Consider the following 27999-nt stretch of genomic DNA (forward strand, 5'->3'; position numbering starts at 1 on the left):
GAAAACAATAAGAACTTTCCCAGAAGAGAAATACCGGGGATGTTTGCAAAATCCAAATTTTACATCAACGAATTTTCAGCACCATTATACTACACACCTTTTTTCAAGAAACTGCTCAACAAGTGAAGAAACAAAATTTTGGCACAGTCATTGTGGTAGAGTATTTTTGCCGTGTTTCTAAATTTCCGTGATTTAGAATCCTGAGAATTTGGCACTTTGTAGACATTCCCTGAACTGACCCTTCAGAAAAATAGTTTTCGGGAAATATTTGTATATAAATATCTGAAAACAACAAAAAAGAATTCTGGAGAAGAAAGAGCAATTAAATTCTTAAATTCTGCATAACCTCTGATCCTCTCTAGAAACTCTGTTTTGTAAGAACCAACTTTTGAGAACACCGGTGCTCAATTTCCCCAAAAAATTACCATAATCGCCAAGCCTCAATACGCACAAGCCAAGCTTCAGATGAAAAGCTAGATGGAAAACAATATGTTTTAGAAGATTTTCGCTCTTTCTGGTAATCAACTACCGCGTGTTAAAAATGTTATTGAAAAAGTTTTTTTGGGGTCTTAGAAACGATTCCTAGAGTGTAGATGTAGAAAATTCAATATTGAAGTAAGAACAACAGCAACAACAACACCACAGCCTCAAATGATCTAAAACATAAGAAAATCAAGCCTCGAACAGTTTGACAAAAATTATCTTGCTCTTATTAAAAAAAGAGGTAGAATTTGAAATTTTTCTGGAATATTCGTAAAAGAAGTTACTTGTGAAGTAATGATTTAAGAAATCTGGTCTAATATCTTCAAACTTGAGTGCTGGAAAGGCTGACTAAATCGAGATTCTATTGGCTGCCGTCAACATGTGATTTGACGAAAAGTGAAAATGGATTATTTAATAGTTGTTATAAAATTATCATATGAAATACAATTCTGGTCTAAATAGTTAAAGCAAAATTATGGTGTATAGGTCAAGAAAAAAAAGAGTGAACATAAAGAACATCAAGACAAATTTTTCCTCTTAGCACTGACAGATCAGAGAAAGTGGTCTGGAATACATTAATCGGCCTACACTTTTCTTTCCTTCCTTACTTACCAAATGATATTACAAATTCACTTCCAAATTTTTTTGGAAGCAAAGGCCTAAATGTCTTTGACTATTCCGCTAACGCTCTAAAACCCGTATTCGAACAGGTATAACAAAAACAAACCGAGTTTATTTCTTTCAAGAGACAGGCAGGTGTTCAAACAATATCGTGCAACAAATGCATCAATAATTTTTTCAAATGCGATTATAAAATAAACACAGCAATGTGATTTTATAGATGCAAAGGATAGCTTGACCAAGATAGCGAGGCTACAAGTCTCGTTTAAATACTACGGAAGGGGTTAGTATAATGTATTGTTGTGAGCAGAGTGGCAGAAGATTAATTTATAAAACTTTCAGATAACCAGATGATAAAAAATGTCAAAAAGAAAATTTCTATAGAGAGGTCTAGTTAATCTTTTAAAGAAAGAGACATATTTTTGGCAATTTCTTGATTTAGGTCATGTATTTTTTCAGTCAAGGTCTGTTTTCTCCTACCACATGAAACATGAAATTGGTTTGAGAATTGCAAGAAAAAATGAAATTTTCCTCGATATTTCGCGCTTCCAACGTATCATTGTGTGAAAAGGTTAAACTAATCAATTTTACAGTGACAAGTTTCAGTGATGAGCAAATTAGAATATAATTCTGCACCATGCTAATCTTTATGAAGCATTTTTAATCCTGTTGGTTTCTACAAGCATTCAAAATCTTTCTACAAAATGCCGCTTTCTGATTGTATTATAAGAACCAGAACCTCAATTTAAAGTAGCAGACTACGCCAATGTCTCAGACTTGAATTCCGATGCTGTCAAACGCAACCCAACCAAACCAATTGGTGTAGGCGACATAGGGGCCGGGGGGGCTGCAACCCAACCAAAATTTATCGAGAGTGCTTTTAACTTCATATAGAGTGTTTCATATAAATAATTGCACGAACTCTTTATTGATTCGTAAACAAAAAAACGGTTGCTAAATCTTTGGTTCATTTGCTCCTTCCTGATCTGAATTATAACCTGAATTTCTCCCGAAGCATAAGTCTATACCTGAAAAAAATGCTGAACGGTAGAATTTGGGGTGTGACCAGGGCTGTCGCGAGGCAAGCCTTGTTGGGGGGAGGGAGGTGAGGACAACAAATTTTCCAGGGTAAAAATGTTTTCCCTTAAACAATTTCGCCGTGGTCTTGAACAATACAATTTGTCAGTTGCTTCTAAAGCAAGGTAAGAGGCAGCACTGGTTGTCAATTTAGATCCCTCTTGCCATCTTAGCATGCCTTCTGGATGTTAAAAAAAATTTGGAGCTGATAGTTAATTGCAGTTGACGTTTCTACCAAGAAACTTTAGGGGGAATAGACACAAGACACAATTTTACCTAAAGAGGGCCTGGATTTCAAGATTTAGTGCCAACAAGAAATCTTCAAATCTTCAAATCATTAGTTTGTTACCTTCATTCATATCAAGGAATATCATATTTAACCAACGGAGCAACTACCTTTGCTTGATCCTTTATTGATTTCATGACATGAAGGTCTCTGAAATACCTAAAGCGCTTCTTCCACTGAGCGGATTTTACCTGAAATTTCCTATTTAGATACTATTGGGAGGGGGGCTGTGATACATCCCACACCCCCCAGGCGGCGACGCACCTGGGTGTAACATCCCCCTCCACCCCCGTTCGGGATCTCCCTGCATACTGGCAATGAATTAATTAATGTACCAAATACTGTTTGTTAAATGTTGTCTTGCAAGTCTGTTAAAAATCTAGCGTGTTCTTAACTGCTGGCTTGAAACTATTACATTCAATTCTTTAGACATTGTGTTTGAAAGGTTCGACGCCACGAGATATGAATCTTGATATCATACCCATAGTTTTAATTGAAAATTCTCTTCTCATTTAAAAGTGTTTACTGAGTTGGCAAATGACGTGCTAAAACAAACATTTCAGAACAATTTTATCAATAAAATACCAGAAATAGCAACTCAGTATTTGCAATTACATCAAATACTCCCAAAAGAATACGGTTCTTGTGGATATTTTAGCAATTCGATTGCCCATTCATGATTCGATGCCTCTCATTGAAGAGTCGCCTCGTTCTCTTTCTAGCCAGCGTGCTTCTACTTTTTTACTTGTTTCTACCTAGCATCCGAGGGTAGCTTTATTGACATTGGAAAACTAAGCTTATCGATCAGAGTCCTGGTCTTTTCTTTCGATGTGACCACACCTCATCATTCCTTTGCCTGTAATTACAGTTCGCTGGCGTCTCCCCTCACTAAAAGTAAAAGTTTGTTCATGTCAAGGATTCAAACCCCAGACTCGTGAGTCTGTTATTCGGGACACTATCTGTTTAGGCACCCTCGCACCTAAAATGATTCTAGATTTTGCAGAGATGGCAAAAAGCGAGATCCATGAAAATCGTGTCTATAGCTCTTCAAATGCAAGCATGTCTTGCTATCAAACTGAGGAAAAGGGTATCTAATAAAACTAGATTTAAAAAGAATAGTTCAACTTCTAAACTTTGTATCTTCCTTTTTAAAACTATGAAAAGCATTTTCCAAGGTTATGTTAAGCATTAACTTAACTTCCCTTCTCAAAAAAAGCAAATAATTAACTTCAAATGCAATATGTTTATCAAAAGGCTTTGATAGATGTTTGAAAGTGGGGACAAGAAGGGCAATTGAGCAACTGAAGACTCAAAACAAATCGTTATACAAAATAGCTCTTTTGGTTCAAGAAAGTGGGGTTGTGACCCATCCCCCGGCACCCAAAGCCCTGTGTACACATGCATACTTATTTTGCAAAGGGACAGTGCAAAATATTGCTGAAAGATAAACTGCAAAATCCCATTGACATTGAAAATTACTTTGGAAAGGTGGTGATGAATGCAATCTAAAATGAAATCTAATCTAATTGTTGAAATGAAATCTAAGAGGAATTTTATGATATTATAGTTAGGTTTGTTAAATAACAAATGAGGGTTTCTAATAACTCCTGTAGACGTTAGGCAGTCATCTCAAGGACCACTCTGTCAACTTTTAGAGATTCATTCTTTAACCTTCTTTGATCTCTAATGTTTTGCTGTTTCTTTTTAAACTAACTTGGCAAGAAATGAAATTCATATTCATGATTCCTTGGACAGCACATATAATCTTACACGCAATAAACTTTGTAAGAAATGTACGTTTTATGGCATACACGCCTGATATATGGCCAATGTTTTACCATAATGTCTCTATCTTTTAAAGATAAACTAGGCCTCTCTATAGAATATTTCTTTTTATTTTCTTTGTCATCTGGTAAGAGCGGCAACTTATTCTTTTGGGGATAAAATAGTAGTACTGTTTGGGATGTAATATCCAGAAAGGGGTATATATCATGTATTGCTGTGAGCAGAGTGACAGAAGACTAATGCCAAATCAAATTTGGCGTGCTGTTGTGACAACATCAGCAATATATATTGTATGACAATGTTGCCCAGTTTGGCCAAAAGGTTTAGACGGCAAAAAATCAACAGAATTTCGAACAACATGGTCGCGCAACAATGTTGCCAGTGTCGCCAAGGCTTAAGTACGTAATGTAGCACTTTAGTCCATGAAACTTTCCATCCATTATATAATTAAAAAAATACCTTGGGAAATTGAACAATTGGGATTCAGAGTAAGCAACATTTTGTTTTATAATTTGTACTAACTATTATAAAGGAGTATAATAAGATCTTCTGAGCGGTAGCTTTTGTAGATATATTCAAAGGAAAAAACCATCGACAAATGCTAAAGTGGCTTAGGCCACCTGTCAATCTTTTAGGTTTCACGGGATAGGTTTATAGAAACGAATACGACGTTCTGTTCTGTTACTTAAATTACGTGTATAGCCAATCAATAAGCGTGTGAGTGGAATCGCACTCACTTATTGGTCAATTCGTGATTGAAAGATGGCTTAAACCCATTTTTTAACTTTCGATTGCCTTTGAAGAACCGCGCTTGTGAAAGTCTTAGCTGACACATTACAAGTGTTAATTTTGGAACTTTGGAACAGTTCTAATACAACCTAAGCGCATACTGGGTGCACCGGCACATTCAAGATTTAATATATCTTGTTTTTATGGAAACTTGAAGCAACCATGGCTGCATCCAACTTTGTACTACATTTAGATCAACCTTTAGAAAAATTGATTTTCAAAAGTTAAATCTAAAAAAAACCTATCATCTAGGTCAAATTCAGATAACTTCTCTTGACCTGAATTTTGGGACCAGAAGGTCGTATGAAGAGATACTCTTTGTCTATTCTTGATAAAAATGAAGAAACAAAGCAGCAAGTTTATTAGTCCCGACTGTGCTTCTTTTCAAAACAATTTCTGTATAAGATAAAAGTGCTGCAGGTGATACCCAGAAGGTGGCTGTCAAAATTGTAAGACAGCTCACAACAAAGAGGCGAATGAAGCTGACAGTTTTAGGGTTGGCTTCAGTAAACTTCTTCATATAGTGTGGCCTTTTATAGTTATATATTAATGCATGAGAGCAAAACAAAGAGAAGTCTCTACCAGCAGTTGCGAAAACTGATTGAAAGTGTTTTATTCCTCATCAAAGTTTGAAGTGCTATTCGCGTTGTATGTAAATATTTGAGATCAACCGGACCATCAAAAAAGAAATAAATCCGCAGTTTGTTTCTTCATCGTCAGTTGTTTCTTCGTCATTATTTGCAAGCTGTTTTGGTAAGTAAAGATGTATCAGTTTTGTTTATTGTTGATTGTCTGTTTAGAATTAGGATATGAAATGTTTTACATGGCATTTCAAAAACCTTGGCTAAAGATCTGTCAGGATACCTTTTCAGCGAAATTGAAGCAGATTGAATTTGACTATTTTCATCATATATTTACTTCCTCTTTTTTATCTTGTTCCTTTTCAATTTTTCGTTTTTTTCCACAATTTTATCGGGTCTCCTGATGCACTATCTATCTTCGTGCTCTATATTCTTGTTCTTCTGTGCAATATCATATTTGATTACTACTTTTTAAGGTTCATTTCTAATCTGAAAAATTAATATTTTTCCGTTACTTTAGAGGTAGGCACGTATCTTAACCCCCGTTAACCCCCAACCTTTCAACACCATCCTGAATGATATTTTAACAATTACGTAATGCAATTTTTCAATAACAATGTAGAAGGGGAGCTTTTCAGCTAGCATTAAAATAGCAATTCTGTAAATTACGTACTAAATCAAGACAAAAGACTGCCTACCAAAACGTTAACTGTTTTATTAATACAGAGAAACACCTCTAGCGCAAAAACTGCAAAATCTCTAAGTGTCTATAACAAATAGCAACAGACTACATAAAATCATTCTATTTTAACAATAGCAGTCTAAAGCAAAATAAAATCAAAAAATTAAGCATTGGCTTATATAATTACGTTTGACAAAAAAAATTGTCTCAGCGATGGGATGGTAGGTAGACAGGCGTGCAAGGCCAGTCGTCAAAAAGAAAATTGAGACAGCCTTTTCTTTAAGAAACTTTCTTTGATATCGCAAAACCTTCTTAATTCAATCATTAAACAAAGCAGGGAACATTTTCACTAAGAGAGATTAAATTTTTGCTTGCTCGCAGATAATTGTGTCACGAACAATAAACAAGCACATGAAATGTACTATGAAGTGAAGGAAAACTTCGAATTTTGATGCGTCCAGTTCACTGGAAAATGCACCCATTGAAGCAATTTTTGCTACATTACAAAATAACCTTACTATTAGAATTAATATCCACAGGCGGAACGCTATTGGATTACTTTATTCGATCTTCTGGTAATCATTCTCGTCATTCGCCCACTCAACCACGAATCATTGTAATGTGGAGTTTGGTTCTCACTGGTTCCAGTTTGCCAATTAACAGTTAAGGTATAAACTTGCCGAAAAGCGAAGAGGATCAAATAGAAATGAGAATGGAAACAATCAAATATACCAGCACCTATTATTATTGATTTTTCAAGCTATGTCACCACAAAGTTTGACGAGTAAGCACAATCTGCTGAATAAAGAACCAACTCAAAACTTTTGCTGGGGTGTCACACCCCCCTCCCAAGCATCCCCGTAGCACCACCCTTTGTCTATCCCACAACTCAGAAAGTTTTATTTCCGCCACTGTAGCAACCTTTAAGGATCTTCAGCCAATCAAATACAAAGAACTGCTTCTCTGAATTTCATGTTTTATGAGAGCATCAGAAATGAGGCTTTTTAAGATATATTTATTCTCGCGATTGTAGTTATATGATTTTTGTTATTGAATGATTAGCTTGCTAGAGGCAAAGGAGGTAGGCCGAGCCCCAGAGGTGAAACCAAAAAACATTTTTGGAAGGGTAAAGTAGTGCTTATTGCCGACAAAAAAGGGCCTGTCGCACTCTTCAAGGGTGTGGTCAAAAGATAAATACTCTTATATGCTGCTTTTAGGCGTTTTTGTTTCCAATTTCACACTTTAGCGCCATATTTTGAAAGTTCAGATACTATGGAAATGTAATACGTTACAACTGTTGCAAGAAGGTTACAGGGTAAGTGCAAAAATTGTTTCTTTGGCCCGGCAAAAACCCTGAATGTGCCGACGGACAAATTGTTGCGGGGGTACCGCACTCCCTCCCCCCGCACCAACTTTGGCGACGACCCTTGCCAACCTCTCGTGGTTAGAGTACTGGCCTCTAAAAAGATTAATGTCAGAAATAAGTTGATCTGAAATAAATTGCATTGTTTGCTATATTTAGCTTGCACAAAGGGTTGTTTTCCAGCATTCTTTAGCGCATGACCATAACATAAAAATATTAGGGCCATAAAGAAGCTCCCTAGGAGAGTTCTACGCTACTGCCCATTATCCTGCCACCTTGGCTACGCTGTTGACGTCTGCCAATTCATTTCTAGCAGCATGGCATCATAGTACCGATTGAATAGTTTATTCGAAAGCAAAGTGAACCTAGTAATATCGAAGATTGTGTTATAAGATAACGTCTTTAGAATTTTTGTCAAAAAAGAACCAGATGTCGTGTTTTGTTGCACAGTAATTAATTGAGAAAAGAAGTCGATTTGTGCCTTTTTTTATTAGAGGAGCTTCTAATTTCTAGTTTTGAATTAATGGTCGCAGTTTTCAAGTAACTAGCACCTGCCAAACTTTACTAAAAGATGCCAATATTACAATATATGCTAATCTATTTAAGTGACTTGTAAATCAAGCAGCCAGTTAAAACAATTCCCAATATCTTCTTTATCTATTGATGCCTGGTTTTTGGCAGATTACAGAAAAATGTTTCTGAATCGAGCTGGTATTTTTATCAGGAAACCTGAAAAAATATAAATTCAGAAAAGCAGACGAATAGAACAAAAGAAATAATACAAAAAGTAAAATGTATGCGGCTATATTCGAATACCAATGTATCATGAAGATGTTCATTTGTGGTGATTAATGCTTGCCAGGCTTTTTAGTTGACAATTAATGGAGCTTTGAAAACTTTGAAAAATGTAAAGATGGAATTTTGCACAATATTATAAGAATGCAATTTAAAAAATCAATATTTCGCTTTTAGAACACCAAAAGGAGATCGTTAAGAAAGCGATAGACTTTCAGCCATATTATTGGCAATTGTATATTTCACATGATGAGAAATTGCAGTTTTATTCTTACAATAGTTTTAAGTTAAACACTTCCCATAATCGGCATTACACAAATAAAAACCTAGTTTGCCTCAAACAGTATCTTTAACCTGACTTGTGGTGTCATCAAAAAGATGACAAGTCAGAATTTCTTCAGCCCATTTTAGTTAGGAATTTAGAAATTAGTCGATTCAGGACAAATCTTTTGCCTTTAGCAATATTTGTTTCAGTATATCTTTCTTTGGAAATGATCATTTGGAGAAAAGCTTTCAGGTTGCAGAATAATCTTGATTGCATTCTAAAAATTTTGTTTTCTGCTTCAGACTAAATTGGTTTTAAGCACTTGGCCTATCAAAAAGCGTTATAACACTTCAAAAGGTTTGTGATTTGCTAATAGTTGATCGACGGATCGCCACTTCTTGTCGATTGACTCTGAGGTAATAAGGGAATGGTCTATTTATTACAAGTCGCATGCTTACTTCAAAAGACCAACTCTGCACGCATTCAGGTTTACTTTCTGCGGCTTTTCTTTCGTTCATAGTTATTTACATAAGCACCTTGACAGAAATCTGTGGAAGTGCGTAATTGTGGAATGAATCCGATTAAAGTATTGCTGATTTTATCTTGCAATTAATATCTTGATTTTATATGTAAATCTTTGACTGAAATTTCGCTTTCAAATACCTGCTAGTTCTTTCTCAATAGATATATTATTTTCATTAGATCGCCATCTGTTTCATCCCGTATAATTTTATCAGAATTGTTTACAGAAATGGGAAATCATACAGGTCAGACAAAGCAAAGCTATCCTAATGCCTCTTTTTATGCAAAAAATAAGACAGAAACTGCAAGAAAAATTGCTTCTGGAACCCAGATAAGGTAATGAAAGATTCTCCTTCTCGTGTAAGCAGCCAGGGGCTTGCAAAAGCTCTCTCTTTAAGCTAAGAAAGATATTATCATTTTTAGGAAACAATTTATGCCAAAGAAAGTGAAACATGGTTCTCTTTTACCAATAGCAAAAATGTAGGCAACGACATGTGTTTTCATTTAACATCACCGCCGACAAATAAAACTTAGAGAAAAATCTTGCAATAACAATCTGCCAAATGTGTCAGAGGTAATCTGTCACCTCTGATAGCGGACCCAAAAGTATACGGATCCAACAGTTCCCGTGTAAACGCAAGGCCTATACGTACTCTTTTGGATCCGATCCGGAAACCCGGATCCACTCTCTTGTAAACGGGGTCTAAAGTTTTTAAAATATTATACATTACATCACTATTTAAAGTTGCTTCACAAACAAAATTTTGTTTTTCAGGATTCCATATAGTTGACTTTGGTTTCTTGTGATTCTATATAACCAAGACTAACAATGGTTGTCATATGCTCGAAAATTCGAAAATTATAATGTACTTTATGATTTTGCTTCCAAGTTGAGTTAGAATCTATATGCTTTTTTGCAAATTGATATGACATGATAGACCTATTTTGGACGATTTTCTATAAAATGGAGTGTCATATATAGGCCTAAATTATATTACCGATGAGCATGGCAATTGAACCTGCTTATTAACAATATCCAAGCCTCTACTTTCAAAGGGAAGGGTCTGAAGCAGTAGCGTAGCAAGGGGAGGGTAAGAGGGCGGCCGCCCTTCATTATTATTATTATTATTATTATCAATTAATTTATAGTAGGCGCTTGAAGTGATAGCAAAATAACTGCTAACTGAAGCCTACTAAAACAAAAGCAAAAAATGAAATATATCTAACAAATCTATCTATTAAAGTATATCTAACATAAAAACGATTTTTATATATACATACATATGTTTCTGAAGAAGCTTACAGCGAAACGTCAAACAAGTTGTTTTTTCATTGAAAATCTACATATGTTACATATATACAGGCGAGTTTCGAATTTAGATGAAAGCAAGGTCAATTTTTTAAAAACACATTGACATCAATGCACAAAAAGTTGGTGTCTGAGAAAAGTGCAAATCTGCAATAAAATTAGCAATTCAAGGGGGGGGGGGGGGTTGATATTTCAGACAAAATTGAAACGTTTTAGAGAATGCAAGCAACCGACAATAAAAAATATTCTGAAATTTCAAGCAAATCTAAAGGGCGTGGTCGCAAAAATTTTCTATTCTCTTCGCTTGCAGTGTACCCTTGTCTGTACCTCTACTAAATGGTTTACAATTTTCCCCCGTTTTAGGGTTTATATAGAAAATCCCTCAAATTCTTTAGAAGTTTCTGATCAAATAGAAATTTTAATGGCAAAGCGGAAAAAACTGGATTCTGAAATGCTTCTCGGGGATTTTGCAGTTTTGCTCAAAGGATAATGAACTTAGTTTGAAACTTATGCATACTCCTTATTATTTTTAGATATTTGCTTACATCTTCGGAAAATCAGTTTTTACACGTAGCGCTTCCTCGTCTTACCCAATTGAGAATATAATCCTCGTCTTACCCAATTGATAATATATTGGAGGAAATGTGAAGGAAATAGACAGTTGAAGAATGGACTCAATCACAAAAAGCTTACATATGACGGTTACTGTGTTTGATCAGTCACTCATTGCCACGTGACAAAGCTATAGCTTTTCCAAACACATTTACAAAATGGGGCGTTTTCAAAAATTCTTAAGGGTGTGGTCAGCAAAAATTTTCCCGGGTTAAAGCCCCGGACCCTCTGTTGTCGGGCTCATCTTTCCCCTCCAATCTTCCAATCCTGGCTACGCCACTGGTCTGTTGCACCTATACCTGCGCATCATGTGGATTTTGTTTATACTTTAAGAGCCAATAATTATTCCTTCAATACAGTACTCCCGAGAAAAAATTGTAACTCTAAAATTTCTTTTATTTTGCGTTAAATCCATAGGATACAACCTGTCGAGACAATTTTTGGCACAAATTACGAAACTATTCTATGAAATTTGAATTTAACTGTTTGCAACGGCATTTATGTTATTTCGAATAAAAACAGTCCGGGATCCTAGATGAAAATTTATAAACACAATTATGTCTCAGCATCTGCTTGACAATCCGAACACAAGCTCCTTGTTAAAAAAATCATTCACAAAGCAAACTTGATTATTTCTAGCTAAAGTGGATCTCGCACCATTAACAAAGATCAAAGACAGAAGAGCTATGGCCTTTCCAAGTCAACCTCCCAGTGTTAGAAAAAATATTATTTCTATTATAAGCATATATGAATATCAGGTTTTAGAAAATATTTGTTTCCATAAGATTCCTATAAAAAATTATTCGAGCCGTAAGCGGTGGCTTTGAACTATACTTTGATATTTACGTCACGTGGATTCTTTTTCGACGCAACACACCCATTCGACTTATGGCCTCGTTTTGAAAATTTCCCCTAACCTAATTATACAACTTTTTAGGGCTCAAATTTGGTTTTATCACCATAAAGTTAGGCCGGCTAAAATTTTTCATATTGTTTGTGCTTGTAGTTTAGATTTTACGGAGAAATGAAGATTTGACCGCAAAAATCATTCGGGGGGGGGGGGGGGGACTTTACCCCCCTAGTCGCAAATCACGGTCAAATCCCTTATAAAATTTTTTATCTTTTTGTCGTTACAAAATTAATATCGTGAGCAATACCATAGTGAAAACTTCCAAGCATACTAAAATCATTGCTCGCAATCCGAATCTGAGGTCAAAAATTCTGTACAAAATAATTTGAAGAATTTTTTAAAATGAGGTCGTAAGTCGAATTGGTCTATGCTTATATTTGTCGCGTTACAAGTCTCTCGTTTGATTCGCGGGTTGACCCGTGCTCTAGCTAAATATTGTAATTCTCTGTAGGTGCGTAGCTAGCGGAGAATGTAGGGGGTGTCTAGCACCCCTCCAATAAATACTTCGTGAATTCGTCAGTTAATCTTCAATTTGTCTACAAAATCCTTAGTTTGTCGGTAAAATCAGCTATCAGTAGGTGAAATGGCACCTAAATTTTTCAATTGATGACCCTCCACCCCCTAGTCTGAACGGTCAAGCGATGCCACTGTTCGAAGTATGTTATTGTCTGAATATGTTATTTGAAGGAAGTATGAATCAATATACTATGAATTGCCATAAAAAGGAATTCACTTGGCACGTATGAGTTATTTATCCATTGGCAACTTCAGGTTCATTGCCTCGACGCAACTTGTATCCACTGCAGGTTCTTTGGTATGCGGTTTGCCAAAATCCGGAACCTTCCTTATTGAGGCATTGTTCCGGATTTTCAAGCAACAGGTAGATTGAGTGAACATTTATCAGTAATACTAGGTTGAAGGGAAGTTCTGTTATGTTACATCTTTACACAAGCTGAAGCATATTACCAGGTATCAACGTTTTTATGCAAACAGATGTGGTATTCAATTTCTAGATTACCGAGCAGAAGAGCAAACAACACCGGAATCAATCACGGTTTCACACATACGATGAATCAAGCAAGGTAATAAACTTAAACTTTACTCTCAACAGTATTATCTACTTTTTTGCAATGCCAATACCATCACTGCAACCAGTGTCGAGGTATTAAATCAAATATTAACTGATTTGATTTAAGTTGCGAGCGAATTGAATAAAAGCTGGACCACTGCAAAAAGCCAGATAAGGTCGTATATATTACAAACAAAATTGTTCCAAGTTCTGACGCAAATATATACGTGGGATTAATTCTTATTAAAGCTGACGAATAACATGAATTGTAAGAATAACAAAGAATTGGATTAGCTGGAGGTGAAATCGTAGTTTGTTAAATTTTGGTAAAGTAACATGTCTTTTAAGGAAACATGGTTTTTTAGATAATTATCTGCTTTTTATTTGATGTCTGCTACTGCCGCTACAACGTTAAACTTGAGTGATATTTAAAATTTTACGATCGGAGACTATCAACAACAGTGGGTTTCTGTCTAGTTGATTTTGTAACAAAATTTGAACCCTTGATACCAACTGTGGAGTATTTTCATATTTGTACCATCTCAAACTTTTTGTCTCAATAAGGTCATTTGGTTATACCGATTTTCAGCCATGAAAATAGCAGGCATTCACACAGTTTTGAGTTTGAGTTCCAAACATTTACCAATGTTTTTGTACTAGCCGAACATTGTTAAATAATCATATCTAGCCAATTCTTTTTTTATATTTTTCACATTATATTTGCTTTTCCGCTATAAAAAGATTTATTACTCTACTTGTGAGTTCAATTTAAATTCATTCATTGATTAATTAACCTATTTAGCTGATATAGATCAAGCAGGTGTGCCTAGCATATTTTCTGATTGTTGGTCCATTATTAGCCTAGTGACACCCTAGCTACCACCAGAGGCGGACTGGCAGCAAATCTCTCGGGTTGCTATATACAGAAAAGGGGCCCGTACTACGTATAATGCAAGCAACAGGGGGGTTGTGGCTCCTAGAAAAGGGCCGGGAGAAAGTTATCATAAGGGGGCCCAATCTTGTGTATGATATCTCCAATCATAAACCCAAGTCGCCAAAAATGATGTGTACCTGGAAACCATGCACCTATGAAATATTAAAAAGATCCCAGTTTTTATCATTTTGAAAGGTTCATCTGCTATCTTTGTTGAGGGTGTAGCTCCTTTTCTCTAACCATAGATACTTTAAGACTGCAGAAAATGAGGAACAAATTCAATGCTGTAATGCACAATTGATACTAACAAAAGTGCAACAGAAGACATATATGCACTGCGAGCGAAGCGAGGGAAAAAATTTTCGGCCACGCCCTTTAAAGTAGCTTGAAACACGATTCAGAATGCTTTTTACAGTCGTTTACCTCGCTTTACAAATTTTTAGGCATACTTTGTTGCGTTTCGTTAAAATTCAGTTCTTAATTTGAAACTCCTTGCTTTAAGAGAACCCCTAGACCTTGAGGCCCTGGGAGAGTTTGCCCCTCCTTGTCCCCCTCTTGGAAGCCCTGCTCATATTCCACTCATCTCTTTCACAGTTGCCTGTTTGTAAATTTTGACCTCCTCTAATTCTGAACTGTGAACTTGAGTATACATGTATGTGCGGCGTTTTCTCACGAAAGATTTTGTTCATATTAGATATTTTCCTGGGTTTTTCAAGCTCACTCGAAAGGGGGCCACCGATAAATTTCCCCGTGTCCCGCCTAGCCACAACGCCCCTGGTAAGCAATACTGAAATGTTTCTTTCTAAGGATTTTATCTTCATTTCTGTGACTTGTATTCTCTTGAACATAGATCCCAGGGGGGGGGGAGCACTCTATACATAGACATACGGGGGGGGGGGAGGGTAAGCCCGATTGTTATGAAGTTGAAAAGGCCCGGGTTGCGATCGCAACCTAGCATCCCTGCCAGTCCGCCACTGGCTACCACTAGTGTTTAACAGCTTCATTTTTCAGGTTTCAGGTGGCCTTTTGTCATTTTGAAGCTCTTTAATTCTGGTAGCTAATGTTTGAATGGATAACCGTTATTTTTTCTTGAAGTATTTTTCAACTTCAGCAAACTCTGAATACAATATTATTCTACGAAGCATAATTGTCACCTTGCTAAAGGCTGGTTTCCTTATAACGTATTTCGACGCATTTCATCTCAATTCATGGTCCACAATTTTCACGAAATATGAAAGTCATAAAGCACATTTCATCTTAACTCAACGTAATTTAGCGAATTTTTTTTGATGAATTACATTTAGTTACGTTCTGTTTGGATCATTTCGAAAGGCAGCTTTCATGAAGTTTGGTCGGTTCTTATTCGACGGAAATAATCTTAATTGATCGTAGATTCAGAAATGCGATGAAATACGTCGAAATTTGTTATATAAAAAAAAGCCTAAGGACTATAATCTCAAAATCAACAAAAAAGCACTATTAATCTTTTAGAAATTAAAAAATGAGCAATAATAGGATATGTTCTGAGAGTTCACTCGAAACGACTTACGCATATGAAATAGTTTGTAAAAATAAATGTAAATATTGCACTTTTGGTACAGAAATCTACGTTTCATAGTTTGGACTAGAGTAAAGTTTCCTGGAATAGTTAATTAATTCGTAATGTGGCTTTGCAGTTCTTTCTGATTTGTTTTTATCGTCTCATTTGTTTGCAGTCTTCTAGAGCATGAGTTATTCAATACAAGTTTTCGTTTGTCGTTGATTGAATTGACAGTTCTTGATCTTTTAAAGACAATTTGGCGATTCTTTTCCAGTATTTCCTTGCTTCTCCTCGTGACAATTTTCATTACAAACACAGAACGTAAGTATGATTTGCATCAAAGCTCATTTTAATTTTTAATACACAAGACGGGGAAGTTTCTACAACAATCGAGCAAAGTGCCTAACCTTGGTTTTTGCTCTTGATTTGGGTACATTCAGCTTTGTTGAATATTTTATGCCTTGGATACATTTTTGTAACACATTAGAAATCACGTGATCAGTTCTTTCATGTGACTCTGTCACTGGTTTCACAAGTATGCAACCACAACTTCTTGTCTGGACGAAGTTATTAGCCTTTATAAGAATAAATATGACAAATAACCTCTATAGCAAAACCATCTCAAAAAAATGGAGATGCACAAGATATCCGTGCTTGAAATCAAAGACAGAGATATAACTTTTTGTTTGAGCGGGGGGGGGGGGCAACCCTGATAAATAAGTGTAACAACAGCTATATTTTACAAACTTAAAATATTTTACTTATGCTACTTAAGCCCCCCAAGCCCCCCCCTCCCCCGGCTCTTCGGACTAATTCAAGGAATTTCAAAGATTTGGGATTTGACACCCCACACCCCTTCGACATTTACGTGCCTGAACAGCATCTACATTACACAGAAAGCTTTAAACTCACCGTATGACCAGCCTAGTATGACCAGCTCAGCTTAAGAATTTGAAGGGAATGTACTCTTCTTACGAATTTTTTTCTTGAGGTATAGCAAGAGTGGTAAAAAAAAATTCTACATTATGATAACTGATTTGTCGTTACAATGTTCAATTGGCCAACAAAGAGACTGATTACTGTCCAAAATGTATTTTTAATTTTCTGATATTAACAATTTTTTGCGGTACAGAATTTGATTTGGCTTTGGATAAAGCAAACATTTTATAACTTACTAAAAGCTTTTTCGTCTGACACTCTGACATTCGTCTGACATAATGGCAGTTTTGTTTCTTATGTTGGAAGGAACATGCTGTTTTATCCTATTCCCCAATCTTTAGATTGTGCGTCCTATGTAGCCCCACAAACTGCCCTTCAAAGAGAACAGCCTCCTCGATCTTGTAGGTCTAGAAACACTGTTAAAACAAGTGATTCTGCCATCAGTCAACATCTTTTAGTTAACCCAGATTGTGCAAAACTCTATAATCACGACATGTTTCGGATAATTGGCAGACCCCGGTCGTCCTTCCATCTAGCAGTTTTGGAGTCGATCTACATACAAACGAAAAACCCGCCATTGTGTAGACAGAAGGAGTTCGTTTACTCTCTTGGCCTCCAGTGGTAATTTTTCACTAGACTCGCGGCACTGATTGGTCAACTATACCGGTCTTGTGCTTGCGTTTTTCTGATCGGCCTATTTTGATCCACAACTGGGTATATATTTTACATCGTGTTCTTTCAGACCCTGATTCTGACGTTTTATGCTCTGAGGAGTGTCAGACAAAAAAGCTTTTAATATGTTGTAAAATGTTTGCTTTCTTCAAAGCCATTTTCAAGTTCTGATATTACTTTATTTTTTTGACTCGGTCCATATTCAAATTATAGGACACTTGGCTCTTGCAAGCAGTGCTGATATCTCTAAACAATTGACTGAAAGGCTGAAGACATATGACAAAAGAGTTAGGCCATATCATAACGGTAAGCATTGACACAGAAAGGCCAAGGGATAAGCAAGGCTAGGCCGAACTAATGTCCTAAATTTGCAGACATTGATTCTTCTTGCTGCTCATTTTGAAGTGTGGAACGGCAGCTTGTTGAGTTTTAAGTTAAGACAAGTTATTTTTAAGTTAAGACAAGTTATTTTTAAGTTAAGACAAGCTAAGTTGACTAAAGTATTTTACAAATACCTTTTTTATGTTTGGTGGCTCGAGATTGTAAGACAGACAGGCAGGACTGGGACACAGTCTCCAATCTTAAACTTTTAAGTAAATCATAACAAGATACAGTTGTTAAAAACGAAATTTATGGCTGACTGAAAATAGGTTGACAGCAGAATTTGAAAACAATTTGCAGATTTGTTTCCAAATTGAAAAACGGTTAGTTCAGATGGGTTGTTAGCTGCTTAGCTCATCCTAACTATCCTTGTCCAACTCAGCAAAGTAGAACAGCGGCTGTTAAATGCAAGTTAGATTTTAAATACCTTAATAACACGGCTAAACTAAATCAGGGCTAGTGCGGAGTGCTTGAATGAGCAGAGTCAATCCTTGTAAGAAATGGGGATGGACGGTATTGATAGCAATGATAACTATGACGTAATGATAGATATGACGTAATAGTGATACCCAGGTCTCTGCCTTGACCGATTCAACAAGACTCGTTTCTCTGTTCTAATTCTCACGACTCAACAACCACTGGGGTTAGGATTTCTGCTAATAGTCCGTAGAAAAATCTTTTTCATTTACCTTTTACTTGACAAAGGGGGATAAATACCTTCAAGATGAAGCTTGGATATCATGTATGGCAAGTAGACTTTTTCAACGTTGCCACCAGTAGAAGAAATTTATAAGGGGATCAAAATCATGATAACAGACAATGTGCGGTGAGCTGCAGGCAATGGTGAAAGAAATATTTATCAAAAATAAAGGAATACGGACGATATATTGTAATCTGTTACAGACTAAAATTTCAATTCATTGAATCAGCCAGTGGGATTTCAATCTGTCCAGCTTTGCTGGGCATTGTCTGAAAATAGTAAACACGATTAATTTGATATGATGACAGTAAAAATCTACTTCAGCATTTTGAAATTGGAATCTTGTGATGATATTGCTCTGTCTCATCTAGTAGACACAATTACAAAAAACTGCAAACTTTTATTGCAAGTACAAGACAGGTCCCATTGACCAGTAAAACGTATTTTTAGGTAAATGCAAACTTTCAATGCAACACAGGAACAAAAGATTGCGGGCCACATTATAAAAAAGATTGAGATTTTAAGCATTAAAACAATTTCTCTACATTACGCTTCTGATTTTATACCCTATACAGGAAGGTCATTAGGAATGTAATTAGGAATTTTTGTGGGTTGGGGAGAGGCTGCGACTTCAAATATGACCATTAGTTGATGAGAATGGACAGGCTTTTCTTAATTCTACCATCAAGCAAAGACATTGTGATGTTGGCCAGAAACAAGACATCAAGTATTTTTTAACTTAGAATGAATTTAGAAATGGTAAATAATAGTTGTAATAAAACAAGGCTTGCTTAGGAATTAGGATACAAAACGAGTGTTAATTAAAAAAAAAGATGATAGAGAACTAGAACTGCAATGTAAAATCCGACCACTGATAGATTAAACTCCTTTGTACTATGCTGTAATAAACTCAAAACTTATACCATGATGTTGCAAGGATATACTTTTAGCTCGCCCCCCCCCCCCAAAACAACTCTACGAGGCCCCCTCAGCAGCTCCCTGTTACCTGAAACTGCAGTATATCGTAACGTAGACAAAGGGTATATAAAAGGCGCAATCAGTTGAAAGTGTTTGGGGAACTGAAAGTTTCTTATTGTTTTGTTTCCAGTGTCAGCAGTAAATGTTTCCGTGAAGTTGGGAGTCATTGGTCTAGGCCCAGTCGACGAAAAAAGCCTGGTAAGTGAAATCTAATATACTTTACAAATTGCCGTTCTGCTTGTTGTTATGGATCTATAAAGCTATACTTGTCAAGCACTGCTAAAAACGCAGAATATTCTTAAGAAATATGACATTTTCAAAACTTTTTACAAGGCTTTGTACAAGTTAATTCAACTGATTTTCTCCCAACCGCGTAAATCTGTTTCCAATCGGCTTCCATAGAATACTGTTGTCCGAACAAAAACAAAAATTTTTCTTTAACTCCAGGAATATCTACTAACAACACGCCAATAAAGCACCTGCTTCCATGCTGAGCTGAAATTATGTTTCTATTCCGAGCATTCCCTTTTATCTTAGATGAAATGAAATAGGCTCAAACAGAAGCCAAAAAACAATAGAGGGTATTACTTGCTTAATCATCTGGGTTTGGACTTTCTAACGTGAAGCTACATAATTTTTTACAGCAAGCATTAGGGTGATCCGTTTTACAAAACGAGGTTCCAAAGGGACAGCAGAAAAGTGTTCCTATTAACCCTTTCCAGCGTTTAGTGTTTACAGGAGAGGGAAAGCAGTATTCTAGATATTCAGAATAACAGGGATCACAATAAATAGGTATAGATATGGAAACAGCTGAACAGTCAAAATCTTGTTTGTAGCATATTAATATCTACAACGTTCAGCATTAACCCAGCTTTTACCCCAGGTTATAGCATTCATTTATATGTTGCTATTTAATGGAAACGAAATCTTTCAGACACTTGGCCTGGACTTTTACTTACGGCATTGGTGGAGAGATGAGAGGCTTGATTTTGGAAATGAGGCATTCAACTTCAATGGTGATCCAAGTGATACAATATGGGTACCGGACACGTTCTTTCCAAATGCCGTTGATATTAAACATCACAAAACTCTTACTCCTAGCGCAAGAACCATAATAGGGCCTAACGGAACGGTTTACACAAGCATAAGGTACGAAAGGGAAGCTTTGTTTTACATATGTAGCAATCACTTATGCCATTCAATGCTAACTATTACGTGCAGATTATTGTCACGACCCAATAATTACACGAAAGCCTCGCAATTAATTTATAAGAGGCATGGTTGAATTTTAGTTGAAGAGGGTAGGAAAAAGTATATTTCTGAGTCTACGGCTTGTTTGATTCTAGAGGAAAGAAACAATAGACTACAAAGGTTTTGTGATTCCCAGTACTATAACGAACGGATTTAATCTTGAAGTCCAGTAATCCGTTTTGTTGGCCTCAACTTGATACTGTTAAATCGATAATGAGGCTGCGTTTCCATTGGAAACAGGGCCTTAACTGCAACTTTTATTATAATATTTCAAATCTGAGTGATAAACTTACTGCAGATTTAGTCTTTTTCAAACTTATTCAGTTATGTCTTGCATCTTTATGTAAATTTGGAATGAATTGAAAAACTGATCAAATAGAGTTCTTGAAATAAAAATGATCAAGCTAACTCTGAAGAAACATTATTATGCAAAGCTCAGTAACGCTTTGTTCCAGTTTAAGCAAACTGATAGAAAGAGTCCAGAAAACATTATTATTCCACGGCTGTTAGCCGGAGGAAGGTTATGCAACGATGCAGTAGTTTTATGAAAGACCAATGCATAACTTGATAAGGGTATACAGAACGAAAGGAATTTACAATTGTGCTTGAACTTTTCTCTTTTCCTGCAAAAGAGCAAAGACCGCCAAACCATTGATAGTTTCACTTATATTATATTTATAAAAAAAACTCATAATTAAAAGATACAAAGAACAAATTTGAGGAAAGCAGGTAGTAGGGCCAATTTCATCCGGAGGAAGGTAATGGTGATTTCTGGACTCTTCTGATTGATGTATTGAAACTGATTATTTCTGTTTAGGCTCACATTGAAGACCTTTTGCAAAATGCATCTCTCAAACTACCCCTTTGACAAGCAGATCTGCAAAGTTGTATTAGAAAGCTGTGAGTCTTCCTCGACTTCTATTTATTTTGTCTTAATTTTCTTTGTCTTTTATCTGATTTCTCTGGTTAAATGCTGCTGTCCAGAAAACCAAGATGTGACCAAGTTCCTTTGCACAAGCAAATCTGTACAATTTTCGTAGAAATTCCTTATTCCGTTCAACTTTTCCGTGAAAATCTGCGTCCGGCAAGTATGAATAACATGAAAATCCGTGCCATTTCTTCGAGAAATAGCCGGAATTCCAAAATCTGCGAATAATTTTGCTCAAATTCCGTTGTTTCGCAAACCCGGATGACCCCCTCGTGAAATAAATCCACGTTAAAAAACCCAGTCATTTTAACTTGCCAAGCTTTTTCAGCAACACTCTTTAACCCTATAACAACGTGACAATGGCTTCTATAGTTTGCGATGTCTTATTTATGAGTTCCATTCATGAAAAAGGGCTGAAGACTAAAACAATTAACCTTAGAAAAGCATGAGTTTGGAAAATTGCTAGACAATCTTTTGGTGGTACAAAACTTGTAAATGGCTTTGAAAAAAACAAACATTTAGTAAACTAAAGCTTTTCGTTTGACACTCTTCAGAGTTCACGCCTTATACAAAAAGGGGCAGAAAACGCTCAAATTGGTTGAAGGGCAGGATGATTTTCTTGACAAAAGCAAGTTGCCAAAAGGTCATAGCATGGGGCCACCATGATGCCTCTGCACCCCCAGACATTACACCAGAAGTAAAATTTTGATAGCGCAACTAACATTTCTTGCAGACGCATTTACTGGGAGAGAGATGTCACTCTCTTGGAAGGATGCAAAAATTCCTGTCGAGTATTTTTCTGAACATGTGCAGCTATCAGGATATGATTTGGTAAGCATTCATGGAGAAACTGACGTGACAATCTTCGATAACGGAGGTATGTACAACTACATACCTGATTTAGACTTCTTTTTCTTTACAAACTGTCTCATCATCTGAGTTTTTAAGCGTTCTTGCAAGTATATGTTGAAATTCCAGTACGACTGCTGCACTTCAAACAGATTCAAACGATAATTTGCCATGCACCAACGAAACATCTCCTGGGCACGTCATCTTTCAATAACTATTGACGCGTTCACGCCAAAATTCCCTACGGTGGCCTGACAACTTTGAAAGATGTAACAAAGATCATGCACATTTACAATCATAGGCATTTGGAAAAGTAGCAAGATTGATACACCTGGGCACAAGTTGGGCTAACTTCGTGGAAAATGATTTACAGCACGCCCCCCCCCCCCAATTTCTATCGCCCCAAATTCACATGCCTAAAGTTTAGCTAGATCAACACTTAGAACGTAAAAACAGCTCTCAAATCCTTACTATAACTAATATTTATATTTGTACAACAAATGCAAATATAAAAAGAATTGGACTAAGCGCATGTCCTTGATAAAAAGGAGTGCCAATCTGCCATTCACATTGTCGAGCCATGTTGCGTTTCTACCCGTTAAAAGAACCCTATAACCTTTTCCCGCTTCCCTCAATAAGGTTTCCGTTGAAAAAGGCCCCTTTGACGAAAAGTTCAACTGCGCTCCAATCCAATGAAGAAATCTCCTTTAAGCAAATATTGTGTACAAAGGACTTACCCTCTCTCTGCTATGCTTCAGTTACAGTGCCCGATTAATTGTAACGATGCTTTTAAAGAAGTGCTGGTGTCAAATAGAAATAATGAGCTTTAGGAAAACCCAGAAAAACAGTTATTTGTGTTAATGTGTCTTATTCTTTAATTTCCCCAGAGAAGTTCGTATCTCTTGTGGCTGCAGTCAACGTCAAACGTACATTTACTTACCATCTGTTCAGTGGGTATATGCCAACAACACTTCTCGTAATACTGACATGGGCCACGTTTTGGATCCCGCCAAAAGCTGTGCCGGCGAGGGTTACGCTGATCGTGACGAACTTCTTGTCTACAATATTTGTAATTCAACAAGAAGGCTTGAAGATAACTCGAGTTGATTATACAACCGCAATTCAGATATTTCTCATGACAAATTTGGTTTTTGTTATGCTGTCAATGGTAGAATACCTCATCGTCCTGAATACCCCTCCCAAAGTCAAGGTAATGTATGGATTTATCAAAGGTACCTTTGTATTAGCATCACCCTGTTACCCTAAAATCAGCCAATACTTCCACCTATTTGATTTTAAATGGCAACATGGCGTAATGTCAACGTGAGCAGATTTTCTTTTGATTGCTTTTACATGTGAGACAGTGAAGTATCAGCCTGTTGTGGTTGTGCATTTGCAATCATAAAAACTTTGCCATGTCTTTGTATTGATTAAAAATGACGAGAAGTTTCCCTTTACAACACATACGTTGCCTGTGGTTCAAAATCCCCATTTCGTATCGAAACTTCTCCTTACCTTGAAGCAATGTCTTATCAAAAGAGCAAGAGTTTATAAAAAAAAAATCAGCTTACGAATGTTCACAAATCTGCTAGAATGTAATTTCAGGTGAAAGATCTAAAATAAAACTTTGGTAAATCAGCCTAACCTCCTTGACAATTTGTTACTAAAAAGTTGAAGAATGATCAACAGTCTTAAAAATTAGTTTTCTTCACAATTCCTATAACCCATCATAAGAACTTTAGGACCTGCTCGTTAAAAAATTTTCTAACAATCTCATGGAAAAGATGTCATACTGAAAGAAATTACCACGCACGCCACAAATGTATTTCCTTCTTAACTGGAATGTGTAGAAAACATTCCAGGACGAATTGCTTCTCAAAAAGATCTTTCTTTTGTCTTTAGAAGAAGAAGAAGGTAATTGTGATTGCGAACGGGCTAGCGGATAGTCTTCCTAATGGAGATCAAGAGCAAAAGGAGGGAAAGCAACTAGAAGCAAGAACTATTGCTCAACGCTGCGATAAAAATTACTACTACGACGACGTGCATTTTGTTGATTATTATTCCAGATTGATAGTTCCTCTGTTATATGCTGCATTTGTAGCTGCATACATAGGATACTTTGTGAATAAAACGTGACAGCCAATATCGTTCAGGAAACACAAGACTATGCGGTGCTATCAACGTTTCAACATTTACAAACAGTTATAGATCTCCTTTTGGAACCAGTTATAGACCTCCTTTTGGAACCAGTTATAGACCTCCTTTTCAATTACTGCAAAGGAGGCTTGCAAACGACACCTGAATATGACTACAGAAGGTTTCGGGGCTATGAAAGCTTCCGTTCTACTTTGCCTCACAAGCGCAAACATTGAAACATAGTCTCGAGAGCAATTAGATTTCCATGGCCTTCCATGCTATTGATATAAATTTATCTCAATTAAACATAAATAAATATATCTTTGGAACTGGCATTATTGCATATATCTACCTATATTAAATTATAAAATACTGAAATATTTATTGGTTGAATGGTATATATACATACTTTATATTTCATATCCGTCCATATTGAAAGGATAGATTAGATCAAACATGTTGTGCTTTAACTAAAGCATTTCATCTCATATAAACAGCCATAAAGATTTTCTCTTCATAGTATTCGAAGGCTTTGTAATATAAGTGACATATTGTTGATGGACTTTGTGGAAGACAAACGATTTACTATACAGACAGACTATCGCAGTAAACAAGCGACAACGCATTCATGAAACCAAAACACCAGGGTGACAAGACAAAAACCTGAAATTACCTATTGAGCAAATGAATCAGTTCTATACAGCCATGAAAAATATTTCTTAATAATACGAGATTGGACCAATTAAACTTGATCAGAAATGTCAACAAAATCTGACTACAACTGCGGCTAAACAGCATTTCTGAATACAAAGCACGGCAGCAAAGCATAATGGATATTGTCGAAAGACAGGAGATTTAATGAATATGATCCATTGAAAAAGATGTTATGATAATCTTTCTGCTTCTTAAGCAGGTTAGAATCGTCAAGCCATTGCAGCTGCTCCTAGCACAAAATATATGATAGAAAGACAATGAAAGAAAAATAGCTTAATGTCAAAGAGTGTCAGACTCGGATAGGTATGTCAACTGTCTTGATTAAATGCTGACTCCGCTGTCTAGCAATGGGAAAAACCAGGCACAATATAATGCCACTGCCAATACAAGGACAGTGAATAGTTGATTTTGAGAATATTTTGGAGAATTGAAATAAATTATAGGAATAAATTAAAAATCATAAAAATGAAAGTAGTTATAGGCCTACAGCCATTGCAGGGAAATGAAGTAACATCCTTATAAAATTCAAAATTTACTTAAGACCAAGAAATTATGTAATTATCTAGCTTCCTTTCATTGAAAATAAAACAAACTACTTTAAAAATTCTCAAGAAACGTTTGATAAAACGAACTTACGTATCATGAAACAGACAAACGTTTTGTGAAACGAACAAACATTTCATTTCTTAACAAAAAGGCGTCTGTCCCATTTTATTCAAAGTGTTTCTTAGATGCATGAAAAATCGCCACAAAATCTGTCCAAAAATTTATTCTGGCTGTTATTCGAGGATCATCATGGGGACGACGAGCACAAGTTACATACGACAAACAAAAGAATTAGCAGCAAGATGCATCTAGACTCTAGCTAAATCTGTAAATAGGTTAAAAAGGAGACAAAAAAAACGATTACTTGGATAAAAGTTTTCCATTACATCATGATAAAAGAACTTAAGAGATATCCTTAAGAATGAATAGACGAATAAGGAAAAATAAAATGCAAAATTTCCTCTAGATGTCTTTCAAAGACCTTCCTGGAAAACAACATTTAAACAATCCTTTGCGGGATTATGGCTTTGTTTAGAAACAAAATATGATATAAAAGATATGAAGCAAAGATATAAAAGAATTCACATAATATCTTAAGGATATAAAAACAAGGACGATAAATTTGCTATATTTCATATCGAAGATGCCGCTCTTCATACAAGGAAACAAGAAAAAATAAACTGGCTACTGAAAAAACATGAGTATTTTACATTAACAAAACAAGCTTAAAAACAAACTGAACAAACTAAAATTTTGCAAATATATTTAACACTAAAGTTAGAAGAATCGATAACGACGGAAAATTCCAGTTCTGTTTGCCTTTGTTAAAAGTACTTAGTTTAACGTAATCAATCTTCGTGTGATCAGGTCTCTGTCCACGTGATCAGGCTCTGTCCACGTGATCAGGTCTTTGTCCACGTGATCAGGTATCTTTTCAAGCGATCAGGTCTTTTTCCTGGGCACAAGTCTTTTTTTCACGTGACCAATCCTTTAGCCTGGGTCTTACTCAAATCATTGTTTTATACAGCGAAAGATTTCTAGTAGATACCATGGTACCAGAACATTAGTGGGCAGCACCCTTTAGAGCTGCTTTGACGAGCTGTCTTAAAACTTTCAATGATTTTATGAATTGGTTACTGGGTTCTGTTTCCTTTAACAAAGTAGTAGCATTGTTGACTTGTATGGAAAGGTTTTCAAGAACCCTTGGCATGTGTTCAGCGGTAATCTCATCTTTCTGATCCAAAGCAGTAATAGCTTCAGATAAATAGCTGAAAAAAAATCAGGTAACAATAGAAAAAACAGGCAATCAACACGACAAACTATTGATCCATACAGACCCCAGGTCGCTTTTGTGAAAGATAAATTAACATAGTCTTTCAGCTAGGGAATAGCTAAAGTTGCAGCGATTTTAGAAACATCAAGCTGCTCTATGGACCTAACCAAGACCGCTGTGAGCGCAAGCTTTTGAATACAATAAGCGAAACTCAACAACCAGTTTCTTTTTCAGAAGACATTCTGGTGAAACATGGCACAAATTGGTTATGCTTTGTTGATATGGTGCGATAGAAGGGCTGTATAACATACTATGGATAACTAGGAAAAACTGCACAAAAAAGGGCCTATTCCGGTTTCAAACTAAAGCTGCAAAAGGTTGTTGAAGATGGCAAATAGACAAACTATAAACGCCTTGCACGACAAAGCGACGTCTTTTGTATTTAAAATTAGATTCTCAGTAAGCTACGGATAATCTATGGCTCTTGCATCTAGACTCTGAAATGCAATGAAATGGAGGACTGGCATGTATAAACAAGTTTGCCTTGGGAAAGTATAAAGAGTGCAAGACAATGTATTCCGATAATATGAATCATTCGCTAATCCTTAGTTGGGAGCAAGAGGCTGCTAAAGTGGCTGAATATATAGACATAGGTGAGGTAGGAAGTTAAGAGTGGATTGAATAATTTCAAAAAAACTGTCGAATTCTGTTTAAGGAAAATATTGCGTGATGTGATTGCTGATTTTTTTGCTGTAAATGACTTATGGAAACAATTAAAAAGGCTTACTTGACTTTAAGGTCAGTCTCAATAGTCAGCTCGGCTGAAAGCTGCTGGATAAGTGACAAAATAACGGGCTGCGACAAAGCATTGCCTTTCTTTGAGAAAAGGTCTTCCGCATCCACTCTTTGGCAAACGTACAATACCATATTGAGATCACCAGCATTCAATGCGATCGTGAAGGCATTATTGTAATCCAAAGATTCGATGTTCTTGTTTAACTGATCCTAT

The 27999-nt window shown here is 36.1% G+C and overlaps 2 protein-coding genes across 6 annotated transcripts in view; one reads left to right on the plus strand and one right to left on the minus strand.

Annotated features, from left to right (window-relative positions):
• The first annotated feature begins 5375 nt into the window (after positions 1-5375).
• Positions 5376-27985, plus strand: LOC135691285 (gamma-aminobutyric acid receptor subunit rho-1). 3 transcript variants are annotated; one of them, XM_065209103.2, is made up of 10 exons: positions 5376-5794; positions 13094-13162; positions 15898-15944; positions 17448-17540; positions 19424-19491; positions 20228-20442; positions 21362-21444; positions 22206-22349; positions 23209-23531; positions 24224-27985. In XM_065209103.2, exons 2-10 carry the CDS (start codon positions 13149-13151, stop codon positions 24455-24457), a joined length of 1221 nt encoding a protein of 406 aa, XP_065065175.2. In that variant the 5' UTR covers positions 5376-5794; positions 13094-13148; the 3' UTR covers positions 24458-27985. The 3 variants fall into 3 exon arrangements, 2 of the variants coding, with proteins under 2 accessions (XP_065065175.2, XP_065065173.2); XR_016145300.1 differs by lacking the exon at positions 5376-5794 and having other exon boundaries at positions 12310-13162; positions 24224-26584; positions 26624-27985; XM_065209101.2 differs by lacking the exon at positions 5376-5794 and having other exon boundaries at positions 12310-13162.
• Positions 26082-27999, minus strand: part of LOC135691280 (enhancer of mRNA-decapping protein 4) — a 41789-nt gene continuing 39871 nt past the window's right edge. For all 3 annotated transcript variants that reach the window (XM_065209097.2, XM_065209095.2, XM_065209096.2), the window contains exons 23-24: positions 27778-27995; positions 26082-26985 (exon numbers count right to left, since the gene is read on the minus strand). In XM_065209097.2, the coding sequence (XP_065065169.2) occupies positions 26781-26985; positions 27778-27995 (423 nt within the window). In that variant the 3' untranslated portion in view covers positions 26082-26780. The remainder of the gene's footprint in view (positions 26986-27777; positions 27996-27999) is intronic.

The sequence above is a fragment of the Rhopilema esculentum genome, chromosome 4 (assembly GCF_057945365.1).
Source record: "Rhopilema esculentum isolate cy_ngs chromosome 4, ASM5794536v1, whole genome shotgun sequence".
NCBI classification, from domain to species: domain Eukaryota; kingdom Metazoa; phylum Cnidaria; class Scyphozoa; order Rhizostomeae; family Rhizostomatidae; genus Rhopilema; species Rhopilema esculentum.

What these genes read in the sequence shown, in the direction of transcription:
- LOC135691285 (XM_065209101.2), top strand. Translation starts at nt 13,074, where the DNA reads ATGTGGTATTCAATTTCTAGATTACCGAGCAGAAGAGCAAACAACACC. An exon ending in ACGGTTTACACAAGCATAAG is followed by an intron (nt 20,443 to 21,361) that starts GTACGAAAGGGA and finishes ATTTCTGTTTAG; the next exon opens with GCTCACATTGAAGACCTTTT. An exon ending in CAAAGTTGTATTAGAAAGCT is followed by an intron (nt 21,445 to 22,205) that starts GTGAGTCTTCCT and finishes CATTTCTTGCAG; the next exon opens with ACGCATTTACTGGGAGAGAG.